This window comes from Castanea sativa, chromosome 5, assembly GCF_040712315.1.
Source record: "Castanea sativa cultivar Marrone di Chiusa Pesio chromosome 5, ASM4071231v1".
Classification (NCBI taxonomy): Eukaryota; Viridiplantae; Streptophyta; class Magnoliopsida; order Fagales; family Fagaceae; genus Castanea; species Castanea sativa.
In genome coordinates, this window is record NC_134017.1 from 3551218 (window position 1) to 3574497 (window position 23280).

At 34.0% G+C, this 23280-nt stretch overlaps 2 protein-coding genes and 1 long non-coding RNA gene across 6 annotated transcripts; all 3 read left to right on the top strand.

Moving 5' to 3' along the window:
• Positions 1-11007: 11007 nt before the first annotated feature.
• On the top strand, positions 11008-11726 carry LOC142634553 (serine/threonine-protein phosphatase 7 long form homolog). Its single transcript, XM_075808853.1, has 2 exons — positions 11008-11106; positions 11229-11726. The coding sequence occupies exons 1-2, from the start codon at positions 11008-11010 to the stop codon at positions 11724-11726; spliced, it is 597 nt and encodes a 198-aa protein (XP_075664968.1).
• Positions 11727-13372: 1646 nt separating this feature from the next.
• LOC142636810 (uncharacterized) lies at positions 13373-17524 on the top strand. 4 transcript variants are annotated; one of them, XR_012844400.1, is made up of 4 exons: positions 13373-13448; positions 13535-13673; positions 15220-15354; positions 17269-17524. It is a non-coding gene; the product is annotated as an uncharacterized LOC142636810 (long non-coding RNA). The 4 variants fall into 4 exon arrangements; XR_012844399.1 differs by having other exon boundaries at positions 13535-13661; XR_012844401.1 differs by lacking the exons at positions 13373-13448; positions 13535-13673 and adding an exon at positions 14072-14152.
• Positions 17525-17617: 93 nt separating this feature from the next.
• LOC142634554 (GTPase ERA-like, chloroplastic) lies at positions 17618-20559 on the top strand. The gene is made up of 7 exons (XM_075808854.1): positions 17618-17680; positions 18041-18154; positions 18245-18370; positions 19343-19441; positions 19558-19659; positions 20168-20248; positions 20430-20559. Exons 1-7 carry the CDS (start codon positions 17618-17620, stop codon positions 20514-20516), a joined length of 672 nt encoding a protein of 223 aa, XP_075664969.1. The 3' UTR covers positions 20517-20559.
• Positions 20560-23280: the final 2721 nt, after the last annotated feature.

The window sequence follows — 23280 nt, forward strand, 5'->3', positions numbered from 1 at the left end:
CACCTCATATGTTAGTCACGTCTAGAAGAAAATTAACAAAATATGAAAGAAAGACTAAAATAGCACACTTTTTGAAATTTTAGAGACTAAAACTGATCATTTTAAACATTAAGAACTAATAACTAATATACACTACCAAAAAAGAAAAACCTGAACTATTTCAGGGATTTATAAATTGCCACTATAGGTTCGGTAGTTTTGTTAGGTCAACAATTTCATAGCAATGGTTATAGGTGCTGTTTGTTTACTATTGTGGTGGCTTGAAAACCGCTGTTGTTGGATTTTCCTTAAATAATAATAAAAAAAATTTAGTTATATTTCTAAACCTCTCTGCTATAGATCATTTATTATAAATAAAAAAGTCACTTTCTAAAAAAATATATATTTAGATTTTGCACTAGTGGTAAATTTATTGTAGTTATGTTTACTTTTTTTTTTTTAATATAGATATGACTTTATTTTATGAAAAATATATATAAATATTATTTTATAAAATATTAAATAAATTTAACCATTACCCTTAGGTTGTTCATTAACAAAATCATTTTTAAGGAATATCATATTACCTTATTGAGCAGTCCATGAATTTATTAAATAATTGTCATTAAGTTAGAAGCTTAAGTCCAGTAATCTTTGTTGAATTTGATGCATAGATCGCTTTTACTATTACATATGGTTGCACTATTGAGAGCCTCATCCTGGAAGAGGATGATATAGTTGTTAATTTTGAAATCGTGTAGCAAAGAGAGTCTAGAGGTTGTTCAACTTTCCCTATGTGATGCGGGATGCAGAAGCATCAAGAAGCAGAACACGTTTATCTTTAAAAAACAAGAAACAAAGTATGTTTACTTCTGAAAATAATCTCGAATCCACAAGGAAAAAAGGTCTAGAATCTACTAGAAAATAAAAAGACAAAAGTTTGAATTTTATTGATTGAATAATTGTTAAAAAAACGTGTACAGACTTAGGGGCCTATTAAAGGGCTCTGTAAAATTTGACAGACAAGAAAATATATTCTAAAATAACTCCAAATTAATATTAGCATTTTTTTTTTAAAGAATTTCAATCTATAACGTTTACTCCTGATGATAGCTACTTATCATCAAACCAAGACACCAAATCAGTTTTTTGGTGTAAACTGTGATTGAACCTCAAATCTCTTTTTCAACCATTAGAAATTTTACTAGATAAGCTAATTGGAACCCACAATACTAGAATTTTTTGTTTCTCTTTGCCTCATGGTTTCCACTTCATTAAAGGGCACACTGCCATTTTCAATAACATGCAAATCGTACTCATCTAGAACACCCCCCAATCATAGCCAAACCTCCCGTTTCGACAAAGAAGCAATTAAAAAAAAAAATGCAATTTACACCCATTAACTTTATCTAAAAATGCAATTTATTCCTTTAAATGTAAAGTTTGTCATTTTAGCTAAGTAACTTTACCCCAAGTCCTTTAAGTTTAAAAATGGTTATTTTTGTCAAAGAATTTTACTCAAAAATCATTTTAGACTTATAAGTTAATCATTTTAGTGATTTTTGGGAAAAGTTGCTGACTAATTTGACTAACTTCAAACTTAAATGACAAAAATGATTTTTAGGCAATTCTGGAAATTTCTCTATCATCATTGATAATGTTTCATAACAAAGTCATACTTTCATAACGCAACCAGTTTAGTTTATCAAAAAAACCAAATGCAACGAATTAAAGCTTTGTTATTAAAAGACTAAACACGATTGAGCATTTCCACTTTTCACTACTTGATTGATTGTTCATAAAATGTTAAGGCAGGCATTTTGGCAAGAAACATATTATAACCATAAATTGATCCTCGCGTGCATCACGAGTGTGTGTCTTCTTTAATATTAACAGGTATCGTTCATAAAATAAAATTAGGTCCAAGGAGATAAGACTTTTAGAATCCTTACAAGAGTGTAAAGATTCAAGAAAAAAAAAAAATCAGATTGAGACTAGCTTATTGACCTCGTGTTTCCAAATCCACACCCTCTTATCTTTCCAAGTTTGTCTCAAATATCATTTTCCCGATTTTAACAACCTTGCATAAAATGTTAGGTCCTACGTTTTGACAAGAACGACTATAAGCATATATAATATGTTCCTCGAGTGCATCACGAGTTTTTGTCTACTTTAGTATGGCATTGACAAGCACCATTCATAAAGTAGAACTCCTTTGAAAAAGAGAGCTCCTTTGTCAAAATTAAACCACCAAAAAGTTGGGTTTCAGATTTTTGTAACGAAAAGTGCATCAAATACATGGAGGTGGGTTTAGACTTTGGCAATAAAAAATGGTGGGAAAAAAACAAAGAAACAAACAAGAGGTAGGAAAGTGTGACATATCTAGTATAAGTGAAAGACCTTATATAGAAATTTTAGCTAGTCCACTTCACCAGCACTAGCTATCAAGTATTGATGGATATTCAACAAAATCAGTAATTTTTAGTTGTCAAACCAACGCCTAAAATGGAACAGCGTTTGGTTGGTTACAACTTACAAACATGTAGTTGATAGTCTCAACTATTTATGTTAAATGACTAACTGTTTTTTGAATAAAGTTTAAGACGAGATCCAGTTGAAATAAGAATTTTAATTTTATTATCTGGCATTTCTAATTATCATCCACCTTATTTTATTCAAATAACTTAATGAGTCATTTAGGTGTTGGCAAATTATGTGACTTTAACATGAGTTATCTTACTAAAAATATGTTAGGTCTAATGGATTAGGTGTTGGCAATCAATTTTTTTTTTGAAGAAAACTGAGGATTTTCTTTCAAGGAACCAAAACTAAGTCGGCTTGAATTATAACATAAAGGAGTACTGGTGGAATATCTTCTATCCAAACCAAAAAACTTGTGACATGTAAAGTATGTTTAGTAAGGTTATGAGTTATAAAATTACCTTCACGCCTAACATGAGAAAAAAAAAAGAATTGCCAAATGTCTCTATATGACACTTAGCATTTTGAAGTAGGTGACCAATAGAGGACATAGAATTAGCTTCGCCCTATAAGGATCGGAGTTGATGACTATCTCTAAATCACCCTCAATGAACAAAAGCTACAACAAACCATAACCAAAATCTATAGCGTTTTATGAAAAAAAGAGCAGAAAAAAATCGTGTTACACTGAGTAGGATTTGGTGGAGCTGTTACCTAAGGCTAACAAGAAAAAATTGCTGGTCTAGACGATTCTTATCAAATTGCTTAATTACAAAAGAAAACATAACAAGCACATAGTAAGACTGGTAGGATTTTATGTACCCGTTCGTTTTTGTTACAGTAGTTTGGTTTATTGTGGTATTGGCATTAGTACAAATCATCTTCAAAATTCTGTAGTGGATGAGTTCGCATTACAATGATCATGGAGCTCTAGTTCAGTCATTTATGGCCCCTAGGCTACAAAATGTGTCAAATTCACAATTTCTTTTGAACAAACTTAAGGGTACCAGCTTAATAATCATTAAAAGGTCTTCCAGGACCTGGCCCAAATGTGTGGCTACACCAAACCGTTAGAAAACTTTCTTGGGCTTCTTAGAGACCCATCTTGGTATTGCTGAGGCTTGAAAATGTAAGTAGGTTTGTAAGGAATCAGTTTCCAAGAGTCATTTGGCATAATTTTATTCTCAAACAAGTTTATCAACCAACATTTCTAAGTTTCATTTAATTTAAAAGTGTACTTTTTTTCTCAAATAAATAAATTAAACAAAATTCTACTACCAAAAATAGTAGTAATAGTTTACTCCATATAAAGCTTGATTTCTTAAATTTTAAGAAATTTTTATTTTTATTTTACTAAAATTCTTTTTATGAAAAGTTTCAAATTATATTTAAAAAATTAAAATTTATTTTAATCATTTTTGTTATATATATATATATATATATATTTCAAATTGTAAAATTAATTTATTAGATCGGAAAGTTACTTTTGAAAAAACTTTTATATAATTTAAAGTAACTCACTAATTATTAATATAGTCTGAATTTATTTATATATTTTAAAATTAAAATGTCCATTGCATAGGTATTTGTGTGTGTGTGTATGTATATTTATATATCTATATCTGTGTGTGTGTCGACATCAGTAAAAAAAAAAATCAGGCCACCTCATATGTTAGTCACGTCTAGAAGAAAATTAACGAAACATGAAAGAAAGACTAAAATAGCTCACTTTCTGAAATTCTAGAGACTAAAATTGATCATGTTAAACATTAAGAACTAATATACACTACCAAAAAAGAAAAACCTGATCTATTTCAGCGATTTATAAATTGCCGCTATAGGTTCGATAGGTTTGTTATGTAAACGATTTTATAGCAGTGGTTATAAGCAGTGGAGGAGCCAAGATTTCAATCTTGGAGAGGTAAGATTAAAAGTTGATATTAAAAACGAAATTAATTTAAAAAACATTAATTGATAATAACAAAAATAATTAAAAAATTGTGAACGAATTTGGGTTTATAATAAAAACAAAGTTTAAAACATTGAAAAAGTGAAGATATAGAATATTAATTTAAAAAATTTGAGACCAAAAACATACTAAATTTGCTACAAGTTTTATTACAAAAAGCTAACAAAATGATGTGGTAAGAATATGATTAGTACCACTAGACAAAAAATTAAATAAATATAATTGATTTTTTGTGATGGTAATACATCATCTTATAAGATTAATGTAGTAAAATTTGTTAATATTTCTAGCATTACTTAACAAGAAAAGTTGTATGTACAATGAATTAAAAAAAAAAAAAAAAAAAAACAAAAAGCAAAACAAAACAATACACCAGTGAAATGGGTGAAAATATGAGACAAGAATCTTGTCTCAAGATATAAGCTACTTTAAAGAATAGTGAAGTAGGTGAAAAGCCACATGCTTTGAATCCTTTGATACGTGAGGGAGATTGTTTTTCCTTTGTTAGGTTAGTGTCAGGGTCTGTTTCTCTAAAGGAAGTTTTTTTTTTTTCTTTTTTTTTTTTCACCATATTAGGTAGGCAAACTACTTAAGAATAGAAGTACCTAAAGGATTTTTTGGAGGAGTCAGGGGAAAGGGGGGGGGATATGCCCCCACTCGCCGCCCGCCCCCCCCCCCCCCCCTTCCGGCCCTTAGTTATATGTGTTATTTGTTTACTATTGTGTTGGCTTGAAAACCATTGCGATTGGTTTTTCCTTAAAATAATAAAACATTTTGGCACAATTTTATGCCACAACTCGCCACATGGTGAGTTGTGATTAGTTATAGTGTGTCCTCATATGGCCCATTAACACACCCTTACCAATCACAACTCGCCATATAGTCAATTATGGCACAAAAGTGTGCCAAATTGGGGTCCCTAGCATTTCTCTGTAATTTCTAGCAAAACTAAAATTCCTCAATCGTCATTGACGATGTTATTATAACTACATCAAACTTTCAAAGTGCAATCAATCTAGTGTATGAAAACAAAAAACATGCAATTATAGCTTTGTTATAACAAGCCAAAACAAGTTTGAACACTTACCACTTTCATTAATTTTTTAATGAATCGAACACTTCCACTATTCACTATTTGATTTTTTTTATACAAGATAGAATTTTTTACTCTAACCTAATCTAAGTGTATATATATGTGTGAAGCTCTCTCTTGGAGACTTGAACTCTGACCCTTGCTCCCACACTTCACAAGCATTTATACTTGTAGAGTGACCACCGTACCAAGGGTGCGCGGTGATCTATTCATTATTTGATTGATTGTTCATAAAACGTTGACAAAAAAAAAAAATGCAATTATGAGTATCATTTGTAAAATTAGGACAGAAGGAGATGAGACTTTGGAATCCTTACAAAAATGTACTGATTCTTTTGAAGATTCAAGATAAGCAACTTGGGTCACTCCCAATTCACACAATTTCTTATCTTACCAAGTTTTGAGTTCTTAAAAGCTAAAAAATATAACTTCATCAATGTGTGTTTTTTTTTTTAAAGCGTCTGCTTCTAATAATAACTCTTTTATTATCTGACCAAGATACTAATTATTCAATTTTTGGTATAGGCAAAAATTGAACCCTAAATCTCTTATTCAGTTCTCGAAAACTTTACTAATTAACCTAACTGGAACAACTATACCAATGTCGATGCTCTTACAAGTTACATCTTACAAAACAAACATAGAGCTGATATTCTCAATATACATGTTGAATGAATAATTGTTCTTTATTTATTTATTTTATTACCAAAACTAATTTTTTTAATTATGAATTTATTTTTATTTTTATTACCAAATATTTTTTTTTAATTATGAATAAAGTTTTCCTTGTCAGATTGAAATAATATCTTTAATTTTATTATTTGACATTTCAAATGACCCTCAATCTTATTTTATTTAGATTATTTAATGAGTTATTTAAGCAAATTATGTGACTTTTAAATAGATTATGTTACTAAAGATATATATGAATATTTATTTGAGTCAACGCATAATAGTCGGATAAAACATCCCTTTAAATTCGTTTAGAAGAAAACTCTGTCCTTATTTTATTCGTTACGAAAGACATGTCGCATAATGAAAAAAGCTGCAATAGACCATTACCAAAAGCTATAGCTTTTGAAGAAAAAATAGTAGAAACTAAATGTATGTTTGGTAACTGTTTTTTCTCCCTTATTTATTGTTTTCAAAAATAATTTTCTATTTTTGAGACTAAAAAACTTGTTTAGTTACCCAAAATTGACAAAAAACAAAAATTGTTCTCAAAACTCAATTTATGAAGGAAACTGAAAGCATGCAAAATGTTGTTTTCAATTTCTAGTTTTCAAAAGTCAATGAAAAGACATGTTTAATTTAATAAATTTGTCTCATTTAATGAGTTAACACTTTTCAAATCCTAGTAATAACATATTTTAGTTTTTGTTTTCTTCAAAAAACAATTTTTTTTTTTAATTTCAACTAACCAAACATGTATTTTATTTCTAAAATACAAGAAAATTATTTTTTCTTTATACTCCCAAAAACAAGTTTTGAAAATAAAAAATAAAAACTGTTATCAAACATAACCTAATCGTTTTAAACTAAATAGAATTTGGTGAAACTGTCACAGAAGGCTAGCAAGCAAAAACTGCTGGTCTGAATAATTCTGTTCAAATTGCTTAATTACAAAAGAAAATATAGCACAAGCCCATAGTAAGATGGGAAGGATTTTGTAGGACCAATTTGTTTGTCACATTAGTTTGGTATGGCGTTATTGGCATTAATACAGATCATCTTCAAAATTCTTTAGTGAATGAGTTTGCATTCAAATGATCATGGAGCTCTAGTTCAGTCATCTCTGTCCCTAGGGAGCCGGTATATCCTGCACCCGGCATATATGCCGGGTGCAAGATATAATTTTCGGTCCCTAGGATACAAAATGTTGAAATTCACAGTTTCTTTTGAACATACTTAAAGGTACCAGCTTAACAATCATTAAAAGGCCTTCCAGGACCTGGCCCAAATGTGTCTCTTAACAGCTGGAAAGTTTCATGGGCCTCTGACTTAGAGACCTGAATCGGTTTTGCTGAGGATTGAAAACAGTCGGCATAATATTATTCTCTGACAAGTTGGCCAAATCGGCCCAATACCACCATTTCTAAAAAAATTTAGGCAGAAACCACTGTTTCGGAACTAATTGGGGATGTACCACTTTTTCCAGTACTCGAGTTCACCAAACTCGAGTACTGGATTTTACACTTCCACCGTGGCATGCCAGCGTGGAATATCAATGTTAAAAAAATGTCCCCAAGTACTCGAGTTTGAAGAACTCGAGTACTGGCAAATATAGTACCCGAGTTTTTCAAACGCGAGTACTAATCTGGATTCCCATCCCTTCTTGCCGGACAATCCAGACTGGTACAAAATTGAATATCCAGATTGGTACTCGAGTTGTAGGAACTCGGGTACTTTTCGTGGTACTCGAGTCTCTGAGGCTCGAGTATAAATCTGGATTGCAATTTTGTGTATTTGACCATTATACTCGAGTTTTATAGGCTCGGGTATTCTTTAAAGTACTCGATTATTTCATACTCGAGTATGGCGAACTAAAACCAGTTGCACACTCAGTTGCACTCTCATTTCTCACTCAGTTGCACACTCTCACTCTCCAAACCGAAAACCCATTTCATCGCCGGTGAAACTCGGACTCCCAAACCCGTTTCATCACCGGCGCCGCCGTAGAAACCCCAAACCCAAACCCCTTTCATCACCGGCGCCGCTGTAGAAACCCCAAACCCAAACCGCTTTCATCGCCGGCAACGTTGGTATGTAGGAATTTTTTGATTCATTCTGTTGTTGATATGTAGGAATTTTTTTTATTGCAATGAGCTGTGTTGTGTTTTGGATACTGGTACTGTTTTGTTGCATTTTGATTATTTGGTGGTCATCTGTCAGTATAATGTGTTGTTCTAATAGGAGCAATTTCCGAATCAAAAGTTAGTCATGTATCTCCAATTTGTTTTACTGGTAGATGCTAACATATTGGGGAAATAGTTTTGTTAAGACTATGTTAGCACACACAATAATATTATTCCTGCTGTTTCTGAATTATAGATGTTATACATTTAATTGGCCTAAATTACAATTTCAAATGTGAGTTGGTTTTCTTCCTTTTTGCAAATTATGTCATTTTGCAGTGTATAATTGGTGTCCTACCCATGCATTAATATGAACTCTTGCCATCTTTCATGATACTTGATTTCCAATGTATGATGCTTATCATATAATTATTGCCAAGTTGAGCAAAATTCTCCTCCAGTGTGCTTGTTGATTTCTAGAAATTTATGCTATTCTGTCCAGGCGGATTTAGTAGTGATTGATTAGCAACCAATAGCAGCCTTCTTAGTCTGCATGGAACATGCTTTTTAGCAAGTAGATATTAAATCTTTAGGATAGGTCGAAATGAATTCCCCAGCAAGCATTCCAGCTCCATTTTAGTGGTGCCTCTTTGGTCATAATCTATAATAGAATTCATACCACCAGCATTAGATTAATATGGATAAATTAGGGAATAGCATCACATTTACTCTAAATTGTTATATTCTTGTTTGAGCTTGTAGAAGGTATAATGCCCCCCTGGCTAGTTATGATTAGGCACATCCTGGGGTTATTTGATCATTTGTTTTAATGCTCTGCATTTGTGTTTACCCTTCCCTTTCTATACATATTAGTTGTTAATTTAAATATTAGCCATTATATTTCCTTCTATTATATCTAGGTGTTTGGACTTGGCTGTCCATGCGCACATTTTCACCTTGTTTTAAATATATATATATAATAGCCTATTTTATTTCCTTCCGTTATATCTAGCCAATTTCCAACCAATCAGTACTATACTCCCCCATCATCCAAACTAGCCATTAAGGAGACGAGGGGGAGGAAGGGGTTTCGTACGGGTTGTGCATAAACACACATGAGAGAGCTGTGATTGGTTGCAGTTTCAAATAGAAAATTCACATTTACCATACTACCTTTACATGGAACAAGTGAAATGCAAGGTCTCTGCTGGACGGAATAGTGATTGTAGAGGTCTATGCCTTCAATTTCAAGGTGAGATGGTTAGCAATATTTTAGCTGGTTGTATAAAGATATACCTTCCTAGTGGTAGGTTGACTTTTAATTGATTTTTTTGGAGAAAAATTCTGTTGACTTCTAGGCATCCCAGCTTAAGAGTTAAGTCTTCCTAGGTTTTAATAGATGTGGGTAAAGTGATATGATGGATATGATAATGTTGTTTATAGGAAGCTTGAGAAAGAAGAAATGGTAGTGTGAATTAATTATCAAAAAAGAAATGGAAATTGTAGTGGGAATTTCTAGGAGAAATGAGCCGTGACACAATGTTCTAGGGGTGGCAAAATCTGTCCTAATAACCTTTTTTTTTTTTCCTTTCTTTCCTTTGTTGATAAAGAAGTAAAAATATTTACCTCTACACAATTATGGAGTTCTAATTTGCAATAAGATTTTTAGATTGTTAACATTAATGAAAAAGGAGAGCATAATTAATGGTGAGCATATGATTATGCCAGTAGTTTTATGGGTTTTTCCATGGATTTGAAGTAGACACCAGCAATGTAATTTTTAGAACCACATTATTTGAGGGAGAGAGGTAACAGTGGACCATATGACCTGAACTTGGAACTAACATTATGTCTGTTTGGACTTTGGGATAACTTATTATTTTCAGATTTTTGAAATTGGGTTGTTTGAAAGAGGTGTACTTAGAAAAAAGTGAGGTTTAAAAAGAAAAGGCTATACTATGAAAAAATGTTGTTTCAAACCTTTTTGATAAGTCAACATGGGATACCACAAAGGATGGGCGTTACCACTGAACTATTACTTAAACCCCCAAATGGGCACTATTTATTGTGGAATTTTTACATCATCAATCTTATGAAGTTGACTGACCGCCTTTTTAGACTCGAATGCAATTTTGGGAGGAAGTGTTAGAACATTCACATATAGAAATGCCAAAAAAATTGCATCTTATATCATCCAAAACTACTTTATTTATTTTACATTACCACTTAACAATACACCCTAGATTTCATGCTTTATTCTCTTACCACTATATTTAAATGTTATTTTAACAATCTTGTATTTGTTGGGTCATGAACGGATTTGACATTCTTTTCCTCTTTTTGATTTGGTAGTTGTGGAAATATTCCCTATAGAATTATATTAGTTTGTGATTGTGCTATGTTGAATCTTGGATATTGTGAATTTGAAAAACATGAATTGAAAGAACTCACTTATTAGAAAGAACTTATTAGTTTTAAAAATAGAAAGAACACATGAATTGAAAGGCTTAGATTAGAGCCCTTTAAAGAAAATCAATCAAGTGCTTAGGAGAGTTTTTGAGGGAAAAAAAAAAAGGGAACTTCCCCTTTTAAAGTTCTATAGTTTTTTGTTATCATTTTGATTTAGCTTATGGGTATTTGACTTGTGAGGATGCTAATGGGCCATTAATCACCTTAGTTTTATGCTAGGTATGGACCCACATCGAGTAGGACCCTCTATAGGGACTGTCTTGACGAGGCAACCTATGCATCGTTCGAGTTTGCTTTGGGATGCTACTTTGGCAGGCGAGGTATGCACTTGTGTCATTGTAATCAATATATGTAGTAGAAAGATTTTGGGCATTATGTTTGAAGTGTAATTATTACGTGGTTAGTGAATGTTATTATTAATACTAAGCTGCTTTGTTTGCAGGAAGTGCCAGGTGTTCTGACTTGTCGTCACCGAGATAAAGGTCTGTTTGATGGTGGGTTAGATCCACGGATTGCCACTTACATCACAGATGCGGGGTTAGATGGGCTACTTCGAGTCCCATATATGGACCTTGACCATGCACTGATCACGGCCTTAGTGGAGAGATGGCGGCCAGAGACGCACTCATTCCACTTGCCACACGGTGAGATGACCATCACGCTACAAGACATAGAGGTCATCCTGGGGGTACCTGTACATGGCTTGCCGGTGGTAGGATTTACCCATATGGACAACCGGCGTGACTTTTGCATAGATTTGCTAGGCTTCCTTCCACCGGACAGCCGGTTGGTACAAAAAAGAACACCGCAGTTGTTGGAAGGGCCGAGGATAAGAGCCAAATGGCCGGAGGAGCAGCTTCGCAACCCTCTTCCCCGCCGACGCCACCGAGGTGCGTGTGCAACAAGATGCTCGGTATTACATACTCCAAATGTTGGGTAGTATACTGTTTATGGACAAATCTGGCGAACGGCTCTCAATCATGTATCTACAATTTTTAAATCCAATCAGCAATGGAAAGAATTATAGTTGGGGTAGTGCAACACTAAGTTGGCTATATAGACACCTCTGTAAGGCATCAGAGAAGACAGCCAAGCAAATTGGTGGTGCACTGCTATTAGTGCAGTTGTGGGCGTGGGCGAGGTTTCCACAAATATCTCCTGTGATGAGGCATCCACACCAGGCACTGCCCCCAGGTCCACTTGCTGTCAGGTATGTAGGATCTTCAACTTAGTTATCGTTTTACATTTCCGCATTAATTTCTTTCGCATGGGAATTATGTAAGTAATTAATATGAAGGTTATGTCTGTGTTGTTTGATAGATGGAAAGGGGCTAAGATAAAAACTGACCATCCAATGCATGTCCTACGCGCCTATCGTGTGTCGCTTGCTTCGCTCCGGCCAAATCAGGTATCGTGCCTTACAAGTGGGAACCAACCACTTTATGGTTGTTTGTATGGTTGTTTATAAGATATCGTTACACATATATTGTTAATATGGTTTTTTGCATTTGTTGGATCATTGTAGATTGTCTGGGAGCCATATAGAGATTATTTGGGTTCCCTACCCGCATATTGTACGGCAGGCCAACACATATGGAGGTCCATCGTGCCGCTCATACATTTTTGGGTGATTGAAGGCCATCACCCCGAACGTGTTCTGAGACAGTTTGGGATGAAGCAAGGCGTACCGGACAATGTCGATACTTCAACTGAACTTCACAAGATAACGCTCCAAGGCAAGCAGGAAAAAAATTGGGTTCAAGAACATGCCACTCATATTGATAGATGGGTTGCGCATGCCACAATTGCTGAATCACCGCCCTTTCATGGGGTAATGAGCTACAATGACGAGTATATGGTGTGGTATCGTTCCATCACTGTTCAGCATATTACAAAAGAGACCTCATACTGGGACACTTTGGTAAGTTTACAAAGATTGTTCTATTATAAATGTACCTTGCTGTGCATAGTTTAGTTCCAAATCCTAACACTACTCTTGTATACTTGTGACAGGTTGAATCACAGTTGAGGATTATGGCGAAGTTCGAACCAGGGTCTGAGATCTACACGGACTGTATGAATGCCTTGCAATCTGTTGAAGAAATCAGTCGATTGACCTTGGACGATGTACGCACTGCGGGCAACGCAAGTGAACCGGCTGTAAGGCGTGGTCGGCAAGCAGGTGGACGTCGAGGGCATGGAGGCCGTCAATCTAGTCAGTGCCATGCATCTAGTCGACATCCCACAACTGCGAGCCGTCACACATCGGGTGGCCGTCACACACCCGTGCATGACCACACGATGGAGGAGGCAAGTCAGACATCAGATGAGATGATGCAAGACACTCGTTATGACATGGGCTCCATGGCACATGATGATGCGGGTCCATCCCATACGTTTGCCCAGACATGTCGGTCCCCATCCATGGTTTGCGATGATACCTGCCCATCCACATCCTCTCCCCCATCGACTACCGGCACTATCCCCGGAGATGTATGTGGTAGAGATGAGATGAGATTCATGCCCACCCCTGGGCTACCCACCCCTGGTGCCATCCAGACAGAGATACCCACCCCCCCATCTGAGGCTTCACACAGTGAGGATCGGCCGCGAAGGCCGCAACGGACACGGACACATCCTCCTGACTGTGGGACTGGACATGGTACTCTCCCCTCTTATACTGATTACATATGCATCTCTTTATGGTTAAATGATTTGACTATGAGTATTTGCTTGTGTTCTTTTCAGGCAAGGTGAGACCAGTTAAGGAACCAGTGAGGAGAAGAAAACGGGGATGATTTTCGATGGTCAATTGCATTGGTGGAACCAAAGGGTGAGACCAGTCAAAGGTCTTAGTGAGCGCTAAATGGCACAGGCAAGAACTTATGTGAGCGCTACATGGTTTCCAAACTTTTATGTCATTTATGATTAGATATGTTCCTTTTATGGATTTGACACGCTAATTTTGTATTTTTAATCATAGAGAAAATCTTGTAAATTTCACTTTCAAATATTAAAAAAAAAAAATTAGGGATATTTTTCACTTTAGAAGTAATGGAAGCTGGAAAATATAATAGTTTTATCAGAAGATAATTTTATATGTATAATCAATGAATTATAAGCAAAATTCGAATTTATTGTTGTCCTTTTGCATTGTGTCACACTTGTGTTCCAAGTTCATATGCTTGCAATAAAGCATGAAAGAGGCATAGAATGTTAGCTTTACAACATAGCTAATTTTAGATATTGTCTTGGGCTCCTAGCTCTTGTATTTTTCATTTGGGCTCCTTATCTCTCTCAAAATTTTGCGATCAACCCATGATGTTGTTCTAGCGTCAATGGGCTGAAGGGACTGTTTGTGTTTGTGTTTGTGTTTGTGTAATTATCTTTAGTATTTTTTTTTTAATAGTACGTATGAATTGTATCTAGTTATTTTTAGCTTTGTATTGATAGGACTTTTTCTAGATTTATCAGCTTTATAAATTAAGCATTTTCACATTTGCATTGGATTTGACTTATATTGGGGTTTGTAACTAGAAATTAGGACCTTGAATTGAAGATCCAAAACCTTAAAATGCATCTATGTCTATCATGAATTGGGATTTTTCCCTTCATTTTATTTATATCATATTGATTTTTTAGGACATGTTCAGTGAAAGTAAAGTTCTAATATTATATGGGTCTGAACATATATGGTGTTTTTCGAGTTGGGTTTTGATAATTTCTGTCTCATCTCATCCTATATCATTGTATGCTTAATTTTTGAAGTAAAAAGGGTCCTACCAAGTGCACAAAGATCCCATTTTGCGGGGTCTGGGACGGGTGATTGGTAGGTACCCTTACTAGTTTACCCCAAATTTTCTAAAATTAATTATTATTATTATTATTATTATTTGGTTGTCTTTGTTAAATCTTTTGATAAGCATTAATTGGTTTTGGTAATACCTCAATTGCCAAGGTTCAACCTGAGGTCCGAAGTTGGACTGTTGGATAGGCTAGACAATAGCTTTTGTACAGTGAACAGTTTTTTAACTGATATAGTATTGTTTGAAGCGGTATCATTGTCGTGTGGTGAGTGGTGATGCAGAGGTTCCATCTGTACTAAGTGTGTAATAGATGAATGCGGTGAGTGATGTGTTCATGGATCAAAACTCAAAAGTTTATTATGTATTTATGCTTGATGATGAACAAAATGATTGGTGATTAGATAAGACTGCAAGTTCAGACTGGTTTGTCATTGTTTTATGTGGTTGTCATAAAAATTGTGTTAAATATTTAATGTTATTATTTCATACAATTATTATTGTTATGATGTTTATCATCACCGATATTTCACAGATTTACTAAATACTTCACTAAATTTTCATAAATATCCACTTCATATAGTGTTTTATCCAAATCACTAATTTTTCAAAATGCATTTTTTCAAATAGTTGTCCCAAACAGACTCAAAGAAGCAGTAGAAGAAGATGATCTACAGGAAATGGAGTCTACTTACTGGCCCAGCAGCAATTCTTGGTGGCATTGTCGGTGTTGTGGTCATTGCCAACTATGTCTTTGTTGAGAATGTATAAACCTCTATCACTTTTGTTTTATATATTATTATTATTATACCTGACATAAAAATCTCTACCAGAATTTTTTTTTTTTTGTGTTAATTCTGTGCTTGTGTTTGTGTTTGTTTTTTTTTCATTTTTTTATTTTTTGAGTTGGTTATAGATTGTAAGTTGGTTTACATGACAGAGGATCTGTTATTACGCGGTTAAACTGGGATTATTAGTGTTGATTAGAACATTATAGTTTTGAAATTTAGTTTTGCTTACTAGTTTTTTTTTTTACTTATAAAAAAGTACAGTTTATTTAACAAATTCTGGAATTTGATTGAATTTGATTTTGACGTTTGGGTCCTAAAATGTAAAAATATCACACTTTTACAGAGTAATGTAAAATCAACAGGTAAAATGATAAATATTTTTATTTTACCAATGTAATATGATCACATAGATATAATGTAAAATCTTCATTTCTGCTGATCCATATGTGGGTTAGAGCATTTGCTCACTAAATCAGTGACCCAATGCTAATTGCACCTTACCATGACACTTGCAAATCTCTTATTTGATTTTAGTGTTAATTTAAAATTATTAGGTCAATGGTGGATTAGTTTTTGTATGTATTTCCCCAAAAGATGATTAGTCTAAATTATTGATGATGGAGCTTTAGTGGTTGGTAGGATCTAGAATGCTCTTATGTATTCATATTCACTTGCTACTTTGTCAATGGATAATGTTATTTAGTTGGGTTATAAAATATACCAAGTCATTTATCCCAACTGTTTGATTTTGGAGATAATGAGATCACCTATTGTTGTTTGACCAGCTCATGCTTTATGACTTTGGTTACATACACAAACATAGGATGAAAAATTTGTCAGATTTCTTTTTTGTGAAATTTAAGAATTTCTCGTGTTTTAGACTATTGGATTTTACATTTGATAAATCCCTCTCATCTCTCATGGAAAAGGAATGACGGGTTACGCCGTTATGGGTACAGGGTACTTTCTTGATAGCAGTACCACACTTTGGAAACAACAATAGAAAGTGACTTTGTTTGATATGTTTAGGATGGTACTTTTGTCAATAAAAATGATATTTCCTAGCCTTATCCATTTTCTGTTCTGGGATTGTATCTTCTCTATTTTATATCTCACAAACTTCGCAATTAGAATGATGAATTGATTATCTATCTTGTCTGACTTGATGGTCACATTTCACTTAAAAATTCTGGCTTCCAGGAAAGTAAGTGGAGTCTCATATGCTCTGTTTCGTTGTTAGAACGCGGGAAGTTTTAGAAAGTTGGAAGAAATTAAAAATGTGAATGATTTTGTAGTTTCCTTAAGAAGAAGAACAAAGTAGTTATATCAAGCTGAACTTTAGGGTGGTTTCTTGAAATATTAATAACGAGAAGGCCAAGATTTTACGTCTCTCCATCAGCTAGTTAGTCAGTCAGTCTGTCTGTTTCTCTCTCTCTCTCTCTCTCTCTCTCTCTCTCACATTTGTTTTCCTACCTTTTTAACTGATGGAAAGTGTGAGCTTCTATCCAACTCACTGGTTTACATATTCTGATTTTTGAATTAGAACGGAAATGTGTCAAAAAATAAACTCCCTAAACTACTGTAACAGCATTCTGAAAGATGAAATTTAGGACGAAATTGTTGCCTTCAAATGATAAAATATTTTTTGTTTCCTTGTATCAGGAATACTTTGTTATGAGTCATAACTTATGACCTCTTACAAATGTTTTAACAAATCTTGAAAGTTTATTGCCATAGCGTCTTAATTGGAACTGTTAAACTATAAAGTTGGCCTTAGCCACTCATTTTATTTGTTGCCACATTGTTTATGCTAGTTGGTGATTTAATTTTGCTGAATTTGATTAGAGGGGGATTCTGATCAGTATTACATTTCTTCCATATTTTGCAGAATCCGTTTCTTAAACCAGAACAGAAGAAGCCTGAAAGAGCAGAAGCAAACAAATAAAAGAAAGTTGATGCACAGTTGGCATTTGATGTGATTTAAGGATCTATCATAAAGGCTCTGTTGAGAATGTTTGTTAAGCAAACATAACATTTGGTTGTTGTTTGAGATTCTGAATGAAATTTTGAGCAATGGTTGATTAAGAGTTGATATTTCCCCGCTCTTATTTTATTCAATACAAAAGGTCTTCAACATTGATTCTCTTGATTATGTCCGAGTAACTTTAGTAAACAACTAGCCAGCCTTAAGTTGAAGTAATTTTACCAACTGGGTTTCGGTTTCCATTGTGGGTCTGATGATTTTTAGTGTATTTATAGTTTTTGTAGCTTCATTATCCAAATTTGTTTCATTGTTTCAAGTAATTTCCAATTGCAAGTAGCAATTCAAAACCAACAAATTGACTTTGGACAACTGCTCATTATTAGTTCACAAAATTAAGATTGTAAATCTCAATGGTTAGAGAAGATATCTCATGGAACGGCTTCATGAGACGAGCAAGATGATTTCCGCATTTTAGCTCGGTAGGACTGTTGGAAGTGTAATATTTTGTCAAAGGCAATAATCCCACGATGTCACTGTTTCTGTACATCCGTTGTTCATTTTATTTTTATTCCTCATTGTTTAGTCCAATTGGCTAATAATGTGATGGGCTAAGATCCAAAGCTAGTAAACAGTAAACTCTGTGTCCTTGTTCCTTAATTCAGTTGCTTGTTTCTAGATTGATGAAGTGTTGGAAGAAGGTGTAGGAAACCTCAAAGATAAGCCACCCACTTTGCTGGTTCTGAATAAGAAAGACCTAATTAAACCAGGTGAAATTGCAAAGAAACTGGAGGTGAGATCTTGTTTGTTGATACTTGTTTGGTATGTATTATTGAAGTATCATTAAATTTTTATCCTGGCTTAAGTTTCATGTTCCTTGCAGTGGTATGAAAAATTTACTGATGTTGATGAGGTCATACCTGTGAGTGCAAAATATGGTAATGGAGTAGAGGATATCAAGGCTTGGATACTATCAAAACTTCCAGTTGGGCCATCTTATTATCCAAAGGCATGTAGAAATTCATTTTTTGGTCTGATTTTTTTAGGAATGAACATTTATGAGTTGTGATGGTATAATATTATCTATCATTGTTGCCACAAATGTTGTACGACTGGAATAGAATAGAGTGGTGGAACTGTGGAAGAGAATACACATGGCCGACCTTGACTACTCTGTTGAGGATCCATAGCCAAACTCAAAATTTTGGGACTAAGGCTTGGTTTTTGTTGTTGTCATGATACATGTTATAGCCTAATTCCAAGCTTTGGCATTAACTACACAATTTAAGAACAGATCATGAATGTCTCTGTCAAGTTTTTGGGTTTTTTTGAGTTTGATCTACATTCAAAAGAAGCAAACTATACTTGTGTTCATTACTTCATTCTTTCCATATTTCTATTTCTTGATCTCATCAAATGGCACTTAGTTTATATCTGTAAGTTTGACCATTAACGGCTTAAAATGAAAGAGTGGGCCATTGGTAAAGAAGGGATCCCAAACCACAATTCTAGCAGATGTGTGGCCTTTGCTCTTTTTTTGTTTTTGTTTTTGTTAATGAAAGCTTCCAGTTTTTATGGAATCAAAACAAAAGTACAAGAGAATATTGCTTTGTAGAATTACTTTTTTTTTTTTTTTGGGGTGGGTGGGGGGGGGGACGTTATACCCAATGCACAAGGCTCCTGTTCCTGTGGGGTTTGGGAAAGGTGGTTGATAGGAATGTACAAGAAGCACGGTAGAAACAAAGAGGGTACTTGGTTGTGAGATGGGCATCTTCAGACCTATTGCATGAAGTAACATTCCATAATGTAAATATGTTTTTGCCTTTTGAGATGGTTCCGCTTTAGTTGCATGGCCTGTCCTTTACAAGCTGCTAATTGTCATTTTGTATAATCTTTCCTGTACTTTTCTTAAGGCTTTCATGTTGTAATATGAATTGTTTGTTGCATGTGATCACTTACCTTGTGGCTTACGAATTCTCAGGATATTGTTAGTGAGCACCCAGAAAGATTCTTTGTTTCTGAAATTGTTAGAGAAAAAATATTTATGCAATATCATCGTGAAGTTCCTTACGCATGTCAGGTATATAATTGGAAACATCATGATCAGCTTGTGAAGCATGGTATTCCTCTGTAAAAAAGAAAACTTCATGTCTAATGCTTTTTTTTGGGTGGTGCTTTTGATTTGGAATCTATCAGGTGAATGTTGTGAGCTATAAAGCCAGGCCAGCTGCAAAAGATTTTATACAAGTGGAAGTTGTCGTTGAAAAGAATTCTCAGAAGATCATCCTCATTGGAAAAGTGAGTACTGAGTATACTTGTTGGATTTACCAGATGAGTCTTTTTATTTATATTCTAATGCTAAGTGATGTGTACCCGTTGGGTCTTGAAACCATAACTTGACTCTCCCTCTCCTAAAGGGGGGCCTGGGGACGAGGTATCATTTGAGCTAAAAGTATATCGATGGATTGGGACCTTGGCTAGTATAGAAAATAGGACAGCCAAAGAGGGAGGATGACAAGGAGGATAGCAGTTGGGGGCATTAGCATTGTGGAGGAAAATAACACTTGTCTTTTAATCTCTTCCATCAATGGGTGACCCTTTAAAGATTTGTCTTTTCATTGCTATATGATCAATGGACTTCTGGTAGATTTATTTTTGTACTGGAGATAACTTTTAAAGTCAATTTTGGTTCATTTTAAATTTTACCCAAAGAAAGATTAATATTTGAGTATAGCATACACAGACATGAGCACACCGTGCTATTAATATGTTTATCTGATTTTATGTCTCATATCTCACTCTACAGGAAGGGAGAGCTCTGAAACTACTTGCAACAGCTGCCCGACTTGACATTGAAGACTTCTTACAGAAGAAAGTCTTTCTTAAGGTGCAACCCCTATAATAATTAGTCGTGTAATTAATGTTATTAATTCTCAACTGGGCTTTAATAATTTATGCATTTTCTGCCACTATTGGTAACGTGGGCGCTGCTTTGTTTTCAAGCAACCTTGATGATTGTTGTTTCTGTTAGGAAATTATTCACCTTAAGGCAAACCATGTCTGAACAGGTTGAAGTGAAGGTGAAAGAGAATTGGCGACAAGATGAAGGGCTCTTGAAGTACTACGGCTATGGAGGGCAAATTCGAGCAATGTGATTTCAAGTTTTATCAAGACCGTATCCCATATCCACCGTACCATAAAATGGGCGCTGCAGATTAGTTAATTGAATGTACAATAATCTCTTAACACAGAAGCCTTCCATTTGTAATTATGGTAGATTGAGTAGTTGTAAATTGTAATCTCCATTGTAGTAATTAGTCTTTTTTGTGTGCTAAACTTGTGGTATTTAGTCTTAATTTAATGCTTTTTCCTAAAAGACCTTTTACTTAATTATTAATTAGCAACAAGAATATAGTCTTTAAGTAATCTTAACATTATCACCTATAAATAAAAAATAAAAAAAAGCAATCATAACGTTATCAGGATTATAATTCTTTCATTTATTAACCTGAAGCCAAATTTCCAGAGCTTTGTCAGGTTAACCAGGTAATCTGTGTAGATTTCTGAATTGGAAGGGCATGCATGGCTTTGTCAGTGTCTCTTGTTTGTAACCCGCATGGCCACTTGAAAGATTTGAGCCCGGTATTTGGAACTGACTTGTAAACTGTTGATTTGCTTGGATTTCTTTAGAGCATTCAGAGCGATTGTAAAAATTTTAGCATTTATAATTTTAAAACATTACTTTTACAATTTTAGCACCTCATTTTACATTATATCAAACATCAAACATTTTTTTTTTTTTACTATTTCATTTAAATATTCTTTGCGCGTGCGATGAGACTTTTCTTTTTTAGTGGTCCTATTTTGTAGAAAAAATTGTATTTAATTATTATATATATATATATGATTTTTATTTTAAAATTTTAATTTATAAGTAAATAAATCAATTTAAAAATTAATAGGAGTGTGGTCCTATTTTTTAGGCAATATTTTCGTGGAAGTTGGAGTTGCATTTTTACAGGATTGTCCTTTGGTTTTGTCTCTACATAAATATAAGAACTCTATATTATTGTAAGATCATTTTTTGATAATAAAAAAAGTAACATTTCTAAATAATAATTGCAATAATATAATACCATAATCATTTTATATTATAGTGCTAAATTTAATATTAAAAAGTTATACAAATTGCAAACTCATTTCCTTTATGTATTAATTTAAATTTAATATATGTACTACCTTTTTTAATGAAACATGTATATTTTTAAAAGGAAAAAAAAATCAAACTTGTTTAATATATAATCACGTTTTACAAGCGTCAATTTGTATTTATTAGAATTCAAAATTTAGGGGGAGATATGAAGATAGTATTTTTGGGGAGATAATAGTACTCGAGTCCTTTAAGCTCGAGTACTAGTCTGATTGATTACAATATCATACCCGAGGAATACTCGAGTTTGCAGATCTCGGGTACTTCAGAATATAGTACTCGAGTCCTATAGACTCGAGTAACACGTTCCACTACACACCCACTTCCCTGGCGGCAACAGCAGATGCATAATAAATGATACTCGAGTACCCCAAGCTCGAGTACTGATTAGTTGTACTCGAGCTCCTTGAACTCGAGTACTACACTGTATGGTTACTATATCATACCCGAGGAATACTCGACTTTGAAGGACTCGGGTACTTCCTAGCACAGTACTCGAGTCCTGAAGACTCGAGTAATACGTTCCATACTTATTGCAAGCACCGACTTCCCTGACGACAACCACCACATAAATGCATAATCAATGGTACTCGAGTTCTCCAAACTCGAGTACCTCTTCAGAATACATTCCCATCACCTTTCGTCTATTTTTGGTTAAACAACGTCTGAACTCTAAGTTTGACCATCTTCCTAACTCCACGTGACGAGTTAGAGCACTTCGTGGGCACAGAAGCTACTGGTAGTTGGGAAGGCATCTGCAGGTCCTCTTCTATTGCAAGACCAACGTGCTGTCTAGTTATCCGTTGGGTCAACCTTGCTGTGACCAGAACGTAGAGGTAATAGCTAAGTGTTTTGTTTGCTGGTTGTTACGTATGTGGTGTTTTTGTACTCCATGCATGAGTAGTTTTTTGTACTCCCTAATTTTCCAATAATAACTATGTACAACTGCTGATATTCACACCTTTGTAGTGAAGTTTCAAAAATTTGGAAATTTAAAAATATGCATGCAATTTCAAAGAAGTGATATGTGCAGTCAGTGTATACGAGTATTTGCAAAAATATACAAACTCAACACATGTGAAAAAGTTGTGTAATTTCTTGTGAATGTAATAGATGTTTTTCGGGGACTCTCTGTGGAAAAAATGTGTGGCCAACCCATAAAATTATTGATGATTGGAATCATTTTTCATTGTTGGATTGGATTTGAGTTGGGTCAAATTCAAAGTAATAGTTTTTTTCAACCACGTAGGCAAAAAACTCCACCCACCATATATACAAATTTATTTTATAATATTATTTTCATTTTCAGTTTGATTAAGTTTGGTATCTTAATCATTAATTTTCACAAATTAGAAATTTTGAAATATAATTTAGGCAAATTATATGAATGGTAAATATTTATTTAACTATTTAAAAGTACTTAAATAGTTTATAAAAACTTGGCCGTTTGGTATAGAATTTTAAGCAACAATTTTCAATTTTGAAACAACATTACACCTATTTCTATACATTTTTTCATCCACATGTATTTCCGGAAAATACAAATAACGTTAGTAGAACAGCATTACCAAACGAACCCTAAAATATATATGCACAACCCTTCGACAATCCAACCTAGGCTTATACACATGTAATAAGTCGAGCTGAACATTACTTATTTATAATAAAAGCACGAATGCGCCACAGTGTCTTGTCACTGTACATCCAAT